General features: G+C 39.3%; 1 protein-coding gene across 1 annotated transcript; it reads left to right on the forward strand.

Moving 5' to 3' along the window:
• The first annotated feature begins 1,194 nt into the window (after positions 1 to 1,194).
• rnd1a (Rho family GTPase 1a) lies at positions 1,195 to 13,055 on the forward strand. The gene is made up of 5 exons (XM_044038017.1): positions 1,195 to 1,460; positions 2,295 to 2,382; positions 7,470 to 7,579; positions 8,406 to 8,540; positions 9,544 to 13,055. Exons 1-5 carry the CDS (start codon positions 1,341 to 1,343, stop codon positions 9,787 to 9,789), a joined length of 699 nt encoding a protein of 232 aa, XP_043893952.1. The 5' UTR covers positions 1,195 to 1,340; the 3' UTR covers positions 9,790 to 13,055.
• The last annotated feature ends 1,741 nt before the right edge of the window (positions 13,056 to 14,796 follow it).

The following is a 14,796-nucleotide window of genomic DNA, read 5'->3' on the forward strand; positions in this document are numbered from 1 at the left end:
TAGTTCAGTTTGACACACAGTCAACAGTGACTTCACTAAGTAAACGAACCATGACCAGGAAACAGCCTGACGCCCTCTCACTGATAACAAGTCTGACAAAACATAAGAAAAACTCATATATCAAGAATATGTTTGACACCTTATCTTACCTTAATGGACAACTTTTTCTGAGTGGAAAGTAAAGGTTTGTTAAAGTCTCCTCCATAGAGAAAATCATAGTTTTTCTCAATTCCGTTTTTTTTCAATTTTGAATCAGAAATCTGACTTTTTTTCTCTCACAATTCTGACTTTTTTCAAAAGAAATTTAATTTTGACTTTTTTTCCCCTCAGAATTCAGATTGTTCCTCTGAATTGTCAGACTTCCTCAATGTTTCTGAATTCTTTTTTGACTCTTTTTTCTTCACAATTCGGACTTTTTACTCATAACTCTGAAATCAAAGACACAATTCGGACTCTTTTTTCCTCACAATTCGGACTTTTTACTCATAATTCTAAAATCAAAGACACAATTCTGACTTTTTTCCTCACAATTCGGACTTTTTACTCATGATTCTGAAATCAAAGACACAATTCTGACTTTTTCCTCACACCGACTTTTACTCATGATTCTGAAATCAAAGACACAATTCTGACTCTTTTTCCTCACAATTCGGACTTTTATAATTCTAAAATCAAAGACACAATTCTGACTTTTTTCCTCACAATTGACTTTTACTCATGATTCTGAAATCAAAGACACAATTCTGACTATTTTTCCTCACATTGGACTTTTTACTCATAATTCTAAAAATCAAAGACACAATTCTGACTTTTTTCCTCACAATTCGGACTTTTTACTCATGATTCTGAAATCAAAGACACAATTCTGACTTTTTTCCTCACAATTCGGACTTTTTACTCATGATTCTGAAATCAAAGACACAATTCTGACTTTTTTTTCCTCACAATTCTGACTTTCTTGCTTTGTTTTTTTTCAAGTTTAGTTTCCAAAAACATTCACACGTGTCCCTAATCTTCTTCCATACGGCAGTGTCAGGTTAGTTTAGGTGGTGCATTGGTGTCAGTGAAAACCTGGCTACAGCCCTGCAGCTCTGCCCTCCTCCTCCTCCTCCTCCTGCTCCTCCTCACTCATTGGTTGCTGTGCTAATATAAAGTTCAGCTGAGGCTCTCCTCCCCTCTGCTCTCCTCCCTCTCTCTCTCCTTCTCTCCTTCTCTCTCCCTGTATCTCTCAGACTCACTGACTGGCCGATCAGCCGAGGAAACACCAGCAGAGAACAGAGGACTTCACTCCATCACTCCCACCACTGTGTTTCTGTTGATTTTCCACATTAATCTGCAGCATGAAAGAAAGAAGACTCCCCCAGCCTTTTGTAGCGAGGTGTAAACTGGTGCTGGTCGGTGATGTCCAATGCGGGAAAACTGCCATGTTACAAGTGCTGGCCAAGGACTGCTATCCTGAGGTATGAGAGGATTCATCTCCACATTTATTTATTCATTCATTTATTTGCTGTCTGCACTTATTATTGTAGCATCACTTCATTTATTCAGAAAGGCAGGAAAACTGAATATGCCTGAAACAACACAAGGAGCTTTTAAATTGTTTTTCCTGCACCACATATGTTTTTATATCAAGTTTGATCTCCTATTGATACACATTAATACATCACATATTATTTTGTATATATTAACTCTCAATGCATTTCTGTGCACTGTACTGTTTTTTGTGTACTGCAGTGAAGTCAAGATTGTTTGACTAGTGTGAAATAAAATATAATATGAATTGTAGGGCGGCTCTAACGATTATTCGATTATTAATCAGTTACTAAATTAATAGTGAAATAGTCCACTATTTTGTTTATTGGTTTGCAGATTTTTCAGCTTCTTATATGTGAGAATATTTTTGCTATTTTGCTCCATAAGACAAAGAAAAATCATGAAAACTGAATCATTACCTGATCATTTCCAGGTTTGGTGAACTTTGATACACATGTTTCAGGATTTTCTGACAAAAAAGTTCTTAATTAATCATGAAAATAATCGACAGATTAATCGATGATGACAATAATCCTTAGTTACATTTCTAGGAGTGATATTTTACAGGATGTGTAAGCTCTTTTAAAGCTTGTGAATTGATTGGTTTGGTTCATTGGTGAGTCTCTTTAAAAAGCTACCAGGAAGAAAATCTCCATTTCATGCCACTCCTGCTGTTAGTCAGATTCAGTAAATACACGTTACATATAATAAGCAACGTATAAAATCAAGCTGAATGTGCTCCTTATGTCCCTCATGTATAGACGTACGTCCCCACTGTGTTTGAGAACTACACAGCCTGTCTGGAGCTGGAGGAGCAGCGAGTGGAGCTCAGCCTCTGGGACACATCAGGTGAGGCTTTGTGCTCTTCTTCTTCTTGTTTTTTTTTTACTCACTCACACTTGAATAAAATGAGTGTTTACCTCACAGTCCGTTTAAAAAGCCGCCCTATCTGCCATGATCAAGGTGTTTGGGTTTGAGCAGAGATTGAAGGAGTCGGTTTCAGTGCTGCATTCAAAGGTTAATTTGTGGAACTTGTTTACCCTCCCAACACCACAGTCAGTCTCGAGAGAAGCCCACCGCCCCCCCTCCGTCCACCATTGTTTTAGCGGCAGTGTCACTGTTTACACAGACGTCGCTATCTGTCAGTCCTGTTTTGGTGCATTTAAAGCACCTTTTTAACTGGTGTGAAATCTGCAGAGAGACCCTGCCGGGGGATTAATCACAGACAACAAACAACTGTATACAGTGAATAATGTAAATGTATTAGACCAGCTAGCTGCAAGAGAAATCTTTCAAAATGGAACGTTCTTTATTTGGCAAATAACAAGAAATAATAATGTGCTCTACTATTTGATCCTGTTTTTCATGTAAAAATGAATGGATAACAGTAATAATTGTATTTTAGCTTTAAAATGATAATTTTAGGTGAAAGAGCTTCTCCATACTGATGTATTAACCATTACAGAATTTTTTTTTTTTGATAATTACCAATGCTGTTAATTTAGGGCAGTTGTGACTGAAATACATTCAAGATTTCTTTATTGTCATTCCAACACACATTAGGACATGAAGTTGGAACACAACTGCAGTCTCTAACACCCAAAATATAACAAAAAAAGAACTAAACCGTGGTGACTTATGGCATGACGGTACTGAGGTAAAATGTATAAATGAATTAGTGCAAAAGTGCAAAAGATTTGTTAACCATTGTATCATTTTGCACATGGAGTCATTGGAATGAATAAATGAGCCAAAATGAAAACAATTACCAGAAATACTCAAAAATTCTCATTCAGACTTAATTTCAATAATATCTCAATGTTCCTGCTGCTCTCGTTGATTGAAACTCTGCTTAAATCCCAGGTTTAAACAGGTTTTTGCCAGTTTAAACCAGTGTGAATGTGCTTTAACAGCATTCAATCTCTGGTCAAATGACTCTGGAATGCACTCTGGTTTTTATTGGCTTGGGCTCTGATTGGCATCAGCAGGATCATAAGGGTGCAAAGATGCTAATTCTTTCTACGTGTCTGTGTCTGTTTTTATCAGCGATGTGCCGTTTCTGGTGCAACACGGCAATGTTTTCTATTCATCTTTGCAGCAAAACATGGCTGTAATAAACCCATGTTTCTCAAACTGTGGTACGTGTAGCACCAAGTGGTTGTTTCCCGGTGACTCCAGGTGATGCAGGGTTTAAAAGGTTGTTATTGTTAGAGGCTAAACCAGATGAAAATTAGAATTAGAAATAAAAACAAAGCATAAGTTCTTGCACCTTCACACCATATATGCGTTCATCATTGCTGATTGGTCTACGTTAAATGGTCTGTATTTATATCGTGCTTTTATAGTCTTGGTGATCATGCAAAGCTACTTTACACTACAGTTTTCACCCATTCACAGGAGCAACGTGGGTTAAGTGTCTTGCCCAATGCATGTAGACTAGTGGAGCTGGGAATCAAACCCACAACCTTCAAATTGAAAGAGCTATCATATTCATTTGCATTCTAATTCAGTATATACACACACACAAACCGTATTAGAATATTAATCTGCTCTGTTTTATTTAAAGAATGAATCTTTTATTACATTATTGTTGAATTTCCATTGATATTAGTGTAATTCAGTCAGGATGTTCTAGCCTTTTAATTAGCTGATAAAAATGTATCCATATTATAGTTTGCTCGAGCCTCAGGAGGCTGTTTCCTCTCAGTCCCCTCATTCGTTCCTATAACCCACATGTCTCCAGTCTCACTTTCACTTTTAAAGCAAAAGTTTAAACAAAACCCCACTGAATAATTTGGGACTTTCCACATCAGACACATTTCCCAAGGCAGCCTCATCATCATAAACACTTTCAAGAGCAGAAACTATTCATGGTTTAAAAATGTTAACTTGTCATCTTGACGTACAATTTTCCAAACATGTAACTGGCAAAAATAATCTCAAATTACAGCGGGCCGCTGACATCATGACCTGATGTAGACATACAGTACATACAAAAATCATGTAAATAGGAGAAAGAGGAGAAGCCGTGCACTGCAGTATACATTTCTTTCATAACAGTTCTGGTTGAGGCATTGTGCTCAGAGGAAGTGGAGCCGTGCCAGTTGGCCTCCAGAGGGGTTGTTTCACAGGAGAGAGGGGGAAGCCTCGTCCATGCAGGGGGTGGAAGTCTGTAAGAGTGTGGGCAAGTGTGTGTGTGTGTGTGTGTGTGTGTCTCTCTGTGTATGTGTGTGTTGTACAGTTGCTGTGAACAGAAGGCACAAGTGAGGGAGACGTAGAAAACATCTACACAACCTTCTTTGTGCCTTATGGTGTTTGCTGCCTTTAAAAAAACAATGTATTATGTAACTGAACAAATGTAGGTTTGTGTGTTTATCTCCCACGGAGTACAAACTTTATGGACAGTCGCTCCTTTCTGAGGAAACATTACATAAGCCCTATTTACATTTGCAACACACACGCGTGCACGCACACACACACACATGCAGTAAGCATTCAGGTCATGGACACACTAATGAATCTATCTTTTTTCACTCTCCTGCTTTATTATTAAGTTTAATAGTAGAAATCACAAGATCATAAAATGAACAGTGATCATCGAGGTTTCTTTATTATCCCTCCAAAAAATATGAACATAATTAGAACCACATCACAGGAAACAAATGTTAAATACAAGAGTAGAATAAACATTGAAGATCCATTCAGACGGCTGATTACTGCAGGAATAAACAATGATTTAAAGCCGTTTGCTCTGCACCGATGGCAACAACATAAAGTGTTCCCTCTGAGGATGATTCAGGTCGACCAGCACCTGACCTGATTTAGTTCTTGGAGGTCGTTCAGTGCTATTCTAGTGATTCTGCTGCACACATTTCATGATGCCCTACAAGCTAAAGAAAGTGACCTGTGCCAGTAAATAAAAGAGGAAAGTAAGAACAGAGTTCATAAAACAAGAGTAAAACGTTTTCAAAAAAGTGGACTGCGAAGTTTACGATAAAAAATGCACTCACTGATGTTATTATTGCTGCTTTTCCACGACATGGTCCCGACACGACTCGCCTTGCCTCTGTACAGCGCGGTTATTTTGCTTTTCCATTAGCAATAGTACCTGGTAACTGGTAACTTATTTAGTACCTGTTCTGGCAAGGTTCCAAGCGAGATGAGCTGATATTATGATACTGCCGGCCACTGATTGGTCACAGCCGTCACAGGAAGAGGCGTGAGCAAGACGTCCGACACAAGAATCAAACTGAACAATGCCGAACTGTAGCTCAAACAACTTTTAGCATGGAAATGTCTGAAATGTCAACATTTAACAGAGGAGCCGCTGTATTTCAGTTCAGCGACAGACAGAACCTGTCTAGTCACTAGTTGGTGTTTGTCGTATGTAAAAAAAAGTTTACGGCAGTTTCATGCAGTCGTGCAGTGATGACTCCGCCCACACTGAGGAGGTACTATATGGTAAGGGTTAGGGTTACAGAGTCGAGCCGTGCCGAGGCGGTGGAAAAGCGCCATAAGTGCCTTTTCGCAGACGGCATCGACACAGGGTTCAAAGCACATCGCGTAGTCGACGACAGTACTGTAGTATTTGTACTGTTGTACTATTTCGACCAGCAACCACAGGAGAAACAAAGGAATGTCACATGTCACAATATCACATGTTTAAAGACATGTTTAAAGACTGCTCCGTGTAGTCAGGATCATTAAAAACATAATTTTATTCTTAGGAACAGACATGATTTTGGTGGGTATTTAAGTACGTACGTATTTTAATGCCAGGTGGTAAAATCTGTACTTAACCCTGTCCACTTATGCTCTGATCTCCGTCTAGTACCCAATCATTTGGTTCATTTGTGAATGAATGAATTTGTGGATTCACCTAATGTCCTCACGATTGATCTTAAAATAATAAAAGCTTAAAATAATATAAAATGTGTGTGTCTCAGAGACCTTAGATCACAGCAGAGGTGACGGCTGCTTTGATTCGCTTCAGAGAAATGTTACTGATAGATTCTAGTCGTACACGTTGTCCTACTTCATAGACTGGATATAATTCCATTTGAAACATATTAGAAGTATCTATTCTTGGTATCATTATATTGTCTTTTATTTGCAAGAAGTGGTTCTGGTCTGCATTTGGCCCGTTGGGACACGGTGTAGGAAATGAATTGTTAGCGTTGTGGTATGAGGAGTGATAAGGTGGCAGAGTGAAGACAATAGAGAGCGGACATCCTCCACGTCTGTTTATAGCACAGGAAGCTTCCGGAGAGAGAGCCAGAAAAAGCTCCACACTCTGGATAAATGTACTGTTTTCGGAAACTTCCTTCGCACCCTTTTACTCACATTCTCATTACTGCGGTGTCACATTAATGTGACAACAATGAAAGTAGACTGTGATTGAGACCGTCCATAGAGGGCAAGATTAATACTTACCACTGGTTAATAAACCAGACACAGAACTGGTAGAGATGTCATTTCAGTTCTTCATTGTTCACATTTAAATTATTTCTGACTTTGTGATATGAAAGGTATAGTTTGGATTTTTTGAAGTGTGGTTGTATGACATTTTATCAATATTGACAGGCCACCAGACAGAGACCCATACAGATTTTGACCATTTAGAGTTCATCTCGCTGTCAGACAGCTGGAAACTTTAGTTTGTAAAGCGCTCGCTCTCCTGCACCAAAGTCCATAGAAAAAAAGTGTGTTTTTAGCTTGTGAAGACAAGAGATGCACTGGACTACTGTTTCTCGTTTGATAAGTTGACATTTTCGAACACTGAAGTCTCAACATAACACATTTGGAGGCAGCAGTGGATTGACAACTCCTGTGTGCTGTGATGTTTCTCTTTGTTACAGGGAAATAGCGGAGAGAATGAAAAATCATGTTCCTTAATATAAAAATGAAACTTCAATGACTGTGTTCTCTCCTGTCAGGGTCGCCATACTACAACAACGTGAGGCCCCTGTGTTACAGCGACTCTGACGCAGTGCTCTTGTGCTTCGACATCAGCCGACCTGACACGGTTGACGGTGCCCTGAAGAAGGTACGAGGACGACAACACTGTATTAACTGTGTATTTTCTCAATGCCACTTTTATGTGTCCATGTTTGTGTTTCAGGGTCACTTTTGTACACTTTCTCTTGTCTTAAATACAGGTTAAAGACAACAGTTGTGTTGTTTTTGTATAAGGAGGATGTCGTCACCTCCTCAGTTTCCTATAAAGCTGCAGTAAATAAATTCTGATTTGTATCTGTTATAGTGATGCTGCCAAACAGAATCAATACACATTTAGGTTAATGACAGAAGCTGTTTTGTGTATTCAGCTACATTACTGTAAGAATCAATCCAAATAAGCAGGTAGTGCCAACTATCGGTTGTTTTTCTTTCTTTGACTCTTGGCCAGCTTATGTTGTTAAAAGGCCATTTTGGAACATCTCCACCTTGATCAGTCTATTATTCACAAAAAGTTTAATAAAACTTTAATATACACTTACGCTTTAGGTAGTTATGTGTGCATTAGGGCTGAATGATTTTGATTAAATATCTTATTGTGATCACTTTGACTGAAATATCGATTGTGATATGATTTCGCAATATGAGAGGGAATTGTAATATTAATTTGAATAATATATTTAAAATGATTCCTGTGTGACATTTGTGCTGATCTGTGAGAAACAAAGATCTGTTCTTCAGTCTGTAGAATATGATGTGTACAGGTCAGGACAGTATTTAATCTAAAATGGTCATTTGACACACATTTTGCAAATTGCAGCCCTAGTGTGCTCCCTCATCTTGACTCTGCAGTTTATATATTCCTTTGACAGTCTGATGACACTTCTCTTTATTTATTTATTTTCTGGGGGGTAAAGTGGAAAGCTGAGATCCAGGACTTCTGCCCCAGCACACGGATCCTGCTGATAGGCTGTAAGACGGACCTGCGCACGGACGTATGCACACGCATGGAGCTGTCCAATCAAAAACAGAGTCCCGTCTCCCATGAACAGGTTTGTTTTTTTTACTACTGCATTTTAGATTTCTCTTGCTTGTGTGTAAGAATTAGTGACACCTAATGGGACTGTAGATAGTTCATTCATTCATTCATTCATTCATTCATCACGGGTCCCAGCTGACATAGAGCAAAAGGCGAGTCACACACTGGACAGGTCGCCGTCTCAGGACCACATGAAGACAAACGACCATCCACTCTCACACTCACACCTACGGTCAATTTAGTGTCCAAGTAACCTTTTGCATGGAAAACTCCTCCATACACACTGGGATTCACCCTCAAAATAGGAAACATTTGTTCCTTCAGGCTGTTGAGGAACCCTGTACCTGTATCTGTAACTCAGAGCCCTTTGCCTACAGTACATATTTCAGATCAATTATTTACTTATGCAAACATACTTATGGGTAGGTGTGGCTAGTTCTTTCAGAATCAGCTGTCCATCAAGTCTTACGTGATTTCCGTATTCCCGTAGCAGCCTCCGCATAAAAACCACTTGAAGCTCAGCTTTAACTGTTCTCTATGGGATGGCACAGGATTTCACTGCGGTTAGCTCGACAGTGATTGGACAAATGCGGGGAAAAAAACGTCACTTCCACGGAAGCTCATCTTCTCTCGGAGTCAACGGAGCAGTGGGAGCGGGGCATGGACGCTGTGCTTCTGTATGATGATTGGAGGAACTGTGTGAAAGGCGGAGCCAGTTTTTGATCGACAGCCCTGCAGAAACATACACAACAGCGGAGTCTTTTCTGCCTAAGTCCTGTGTGGATTTTGCGAGGGAAGTCTGCAGACAAATACCTGGTCGTTGTGTGTTATTTCCTTAAACACTATTATAGCATTTCAGTTTTACATAATTATCACATTTTCTTGCTCTAGTTGTTCGTTTCCCCTGTTTCCAGCAACCACCACTGCAACAAACCCTCTTAAATGTTACACACGGCACCATCACTCTACTGTAACTCGTTATTCACTTTTACCTGCGTATATTTTTTCCCTCCTAGGGTTTGTCCATGGCCAAACAGCTCGGAGCCGAGGCGTACCTGGAGTGCTCGGCGTTCACATCGGAGAAGAGCATCCACAGCGTTTTCCGTACGGCGGCGCTGGCCTGCATGAACAAGCTGCAGCCTGCCAACAAGCCCAGCCCCGTCCGCCGCCTCTCCAAGAGACTCCTCCACCTGCCCAGCAAGACGGAGCTGCTCTCCTCCACCTTCAGCAAGGACAAGTCCAAGAGCTGCGCCATCATGTAAATACTGTTGGGATCACGGTGGAGGACGAGCAGACTGTTGAGTGCTGTTGGAGCTGGTTTCGGGGCACAGATGCAGGGAGAGAGAGAGCAAATACGTGGATTCCTTCCTCTTTCTTTCTCTCTCCCTCTCCATTGCAGCCCAAACTCCCTCGACCATGTCACGCATCTGTCTCTACTCTGAATCTGAACTTTTTGGACCGTCACCAGCAGTCGTCACAGTGACAGTGATACTTTTTTGTTGTTCTGAGAAGTTTAAGTTTAATTCTTTGCAAAGCGAGTGTGTGACAGGCACTTACAGTAAAGGTCCTGTTTTCTCCTCTCAGAGGCTGATGTGATCAGTCAGCTTAAATAAGGCCAGTACCTCCTCGTTTCCAAGGGGTTGTAAACACTGCATTACCCTGATGAGACCCACTTGATAATCTTGATAGTGGCGCCCCTTTCCCCCACCATCTTTTGATTTAAATGCCTCCTTAAGATCACAATACGGGCTGAGTGATGAGACAAAATGTAAAGTCTGACAGGGCAGGAAGCCGTATGTACACATTTTAAACAGTGGTCCCTCAGGAAATGATTCCCCCCACTTGACCCCCTCACAGTGTTTTGTTCCGGAATTAAAGCTGACGGTGGAGGAACGAGGAGAAAGAAGGGAGGGATTTGGCAAGCAAGAGTCTTCACTTGTAGAAAGGTGGTGGGAGGACGAGCTGCCGAAGGAGCGCGATGTGACTCAGCACTCGCATGAGCCACGAAACGCCGCAGCGTGGATGAAAACAAACAGAATCTGAGACATGTAAAGACTGAACATGTTCTATCAGATTAGACCTTTCATTCTCCTTTCAGTCTTCATATATCAATATGGCTTGATTTTAGTGGAGTTCCATACGTGTTCCAACAAAAACATTAAATATTCTTTCTTTTTTTAAAAAAGATAAAACAAAGATTTCTTTGAATACGAGCTAAACAAGATGGATTTATTTATATCTGTTGCTTCATGGATATTTATTGAGGAGTAAGTTGGGACTTTTTATTGTAGTTACATGTCTATAGTGAACACAGTACAACTTTTAAATCTTAATTATTTGATAATTATATTTAAGACACCCATGCTTCCATTGTTAATATCTGCATTGGTTTCCATTAGCTCCCAAAGTTTTGGAGAAGGTTGTTGTACCAAACAATGCAGACTGAAGCAAACATGTGACTAAAAGCTGACAGAGAAAGAGAGAATGTTCACATGATCATCTGGACTACAGAAATTGTGATATTCTTCTTCTTCTTCTTTCCGCTTCTCACTTAAGGCCACAGCATCTATCTTCTCAGATTTTCTCTTTTTCTTCCCTCTAACAACCAAGGCTGAGCAAATCCATCATTGTCTAATTGAAATGGCAATTTGAAACAAAGCCATTAGCAAATCACAAAGGGTTGTGTTTTATGCCAGTGGAAAAGAAAAATGCAATACATAGATAATAGAAAGGCTTCATGTTTTACAGTTCTTATTCTTGTGATAAAATGTAGTAGTTTATATTTTTGATGGCATTTTTCAATGATTTGAAGGTCACACCATCCTGGGTATTACAACCTACTCAGAAAGGCTTTAAATTGAATTCCCGCCACACGTGCATCAACACTAAATGTCTCCTGAGATGGTGGCCTGATGTTGCAGGGTTTTTGAATCGATTCATAGGTCAGCTCCAGGTGGAGAGATTTATTATTTTCTTTCTTTTGAGGTTTTAATAATATATCATTTTCATTTTCCCTGCAAACTACTAAAGATTTTCTACTTTTAAATCCGCTTTTGTCTCGGATGTTTCTACACTTGCTTCCCTGTGACGGTTCCGTTAGCTGTTGATGTTGTTCTTCTAGTCACTCGAGTCTTCAGGCATTAGCCGCTGTTGACAGCTCAGTTAATAGAGGAGTCTGTGATTTGTAGGTCTGCACCGAGAAGCCCCGGACTTCTCTGGATGTACAGCACACTGGAATTAATGCGTTACCTAGCAACAGCGCGAGCATGGACTCCTGTCTCCCGGAGAAAGGGGAGGGATGGCTCTCCGAGAGGGCGCCTCGCCTTTTATTTGTAGCATCAGACAGAAGCCACAGCGAAGGTGACGGCTGGACATTTCAGGGAGCAGCAGACACTTAAATAACTCAACACTGGCTTTAAAGAAATATGGGTTGTTGGGAGCAGTAGCATTCCGTCTTAGCTCATGTCTCTGCAGTTCTTATTCCATTTGTCCTGCCATCATAAACACTCTAAATTTTGACATTTATTATCTTAGGGTGTGTGCAGATGATTCTCAGACATTTAACTCACTTATAATAGAAATACATACAATGTGAGGTGTATCCTGAAAATACAACTAATGTGATCGGGTAAGCAATCGAATTTATTTATTTAGTTTTTAATTCTCCTCCTTCACTCTCCTTATGGTATATATACAAATGGACAGAGTTTGCTGGTTTCAAGAGGGGACATCTCCACTGGTTGCAAAAAAGAACTCCATTTTTCAGAGGAGTTAATGGTCTCAATTGCTAGTTTCAGGTTCAAAAGAACCGATAGAACGTGGTGTCAAATTTGTGTATTATGCTCACATTTAAAGGAAAATAGACAATAATGTGCGTTACATGTGAGTGGACACATCCAATAGTCACCTGGTGACATCTGTGAGCTCCCGTTTGAGAAAAAATGTGAACATGGTCGCGGCTACGTCCTGAATCTGGAGGCTTCAAATTCAGATTCTCATGGATGACATCACACCCTGATTGCCACTTTTGTCCATTCTGAGTCGATGATCTTCCTCCACTGCTGCGATTACAAGCGTTTGCGTCACAATTATCGGCACAGTTGACCACTATCATAACAATGACGTGTCTCAGTAGTTTACGTCTTCCGATAAGACACACACACACGGAAATAACTAAGAAGAAAAACTGTTGCTTAAAGCATCCACAAGATGGGATTTATGACTTAATATTGCATTGTTATAATTGTCTTCTAAAGACGTCTCCTATTTGAGATATTTAATTGAATGCCTTTTTTTAAAAAAAAGAAAAACCTGCATATACTCTGTATTTTTTTCTGTTGTACATATCCTTTCTGTTAAAACTGTTTTAAAAGGAATTTTCCCCTCTGGAACGAATGTTACTGAAGCAAAACTACATGTGTCAAGTTGCCAGTTACGGCTTAAATTATTGACTGAATTCTGTAATTGTTATTGTGATACGCTATTTTCATCTCTGAGTCTTTATTTAAATAAACAAGTCTGAAGTTCATTTTTTAGAGTATTGTTTTCTGTGCTAAAAACACGACAAACACAAATCGTGTAAATGGTAACATTACTGTATGTCAGATACGCTTGTCTTTTTATCTCTCAACTTCATTTTAGTTTTAATTCTGTATCTTTTCTCTCACGTCAAATGACACCAGATTGTGTTTCTTAGATTCAGGAGCTTTTATCGAAGTAGGCCAAACAATTATTTAGGTAATTAAATCAAAGTCAAGGCTCTCTGTGGAAAAAAAAGTCTATTTTGTCTTCATAAAGAATGATAAATATACTTGTTCCCATGCCATGGACACTGTGGGTTCAGATACAGATGCTATCACTGTCTGTCTGACAGAGGCCAAATCATTTCAAATTTGCATACGTTCCAATTTTGGCACAACAATTTTTTTTTGTTCAGTCCCTCAAGACAGCGTGGCCTCCAATAAGATGATTATAACAGCTTCACAGTCAAAACAAATATAACATTAAAAGTAACAAAAAAGGACAAGATAAAGTTAACTGACTTGTAACAATCTGTGAAATTCTAATCTTAATACAAGGAGAAATGTATGTGCTGTCTTCTTGTGTCGGTAATTATATGTTACCCATTATATATGTTCTCACTTGACTACTGAATACAGTATATTTAAATTAGCCACGAATAATAAACTTTCTACTCTTCTCTGTTAAATTCTATATCACATGCAAAAGTCAAACGCTAGAAATTTTGGGTAAGTTTCAGTTTAGTTTATGAGCAGATGGGGATTCTGAGAGAAAGTAACTGAAAAGTCTCTTTTTTATGTCCACAACTCTGGCTGTAACTATCTTTTTTGTTGCCTTTTTCAAGTTTGTCCCAGTAATTTTAGATCTTTTAATCTTAGACTCATATTGGGGTTCATATTAGACCACATAAGAGGTCTTTAAATGGGGAACATGTAGATAAAAAGTCAAAGAAAACTCCAAGGACTATTGTTATAGTGGCATGGCCATGTTATACTGTTTAAAACAAACATAACATGAACAATTAACACAAACACAGGGCTAAGGCTGAAACACGTCAGTACATATTACATTAAAGTTACATTAAAAGGTTATTAATAGTTCATAAGAAAGTACCTCAGAGTTTTTCTTTTACTTTCTTTCTAAAGAGGAACTTTTGTTTTGAAAATAACCATGAAGAAAATGTCTGTTTTGGAAATACATGTGTGACATGAGCTCTCTGCCATGTTGTGTCAACATTATTCATCATTTTGTGTTTCTTAATTACACGTCAGACAGCGATTTTTTGCTCCTCCTCAGTCAGTTTCAGCTGTGACACCTCTGTCCTTTCAGTTTCTGCCACTTCATCTTATCAGAAAGCAAAATTAACATTTTAAGAGAATTAACACTGCTAAAGCAAACACGCCACCACATGAGTGTGTGAGTCTGCTGTTAGTGCTCAGAATAGGATCTATATGAAGGATCCATATTTGTTCATATCAGTCCTATTAATACACAAACCAAGACCATGTATTGACTATATTGATGTCTTGGGGATCAATCTTCCTGCTGGAGCTCACGTGTGGCTAAGGCCATAAAGCTATAACAAAATATTGCTTCAAAAATATTAAATATTAATTCTGCTGCTACTGCTGTTTTCCCCCTCCTGACCTCCAGTATTATATTTGCTTCGTCTTTCACTTGACTGATAGCGGCTCTTATCTGGAACTTCCTGGCTTCGTCCTGCTGTCACACTCTGCCCGCTGATGTTA

This window comes from Solea senegalensis, linkage group LG11, assembly GCF_019176455.1.
Source record: "Solea senegalensis isolate Sse05_10M linkage group LG11, IFAPA_SoseM_1, whole genome shotgun sequence".
NCBI lineage: Eukaryota > Metazoa > Chordata > Actinopteri > Pleuronectiformes > Soleidae > Solea > Solea senegalensis.

Bases quoted from the DNA above. Each gene is read 5' to 3' on its own strand.
- rnd1a (XM_044038017.1), top strand. From the start codon at position 1,341: ATGAAAGAAAGAAGACTCCCCCAGCCTTTTGTAGCGAGGTGTAAACTG. The intron at 7,580-8,405 runs GTACGAGGACGA...TGGGGGGTAAAG, and splicing joins TTGACGGTGCCCTGAAGAAG to TGGAAAGCTGAGATCCAGGA. The intron at 8,541-9,543 runs GTTTGTTTTTTT...TTTCCCTCCTAG, and splicing joins GTCCCGTCTCCCATGAACAG to GGTTTGTCCATGGCCAAACA.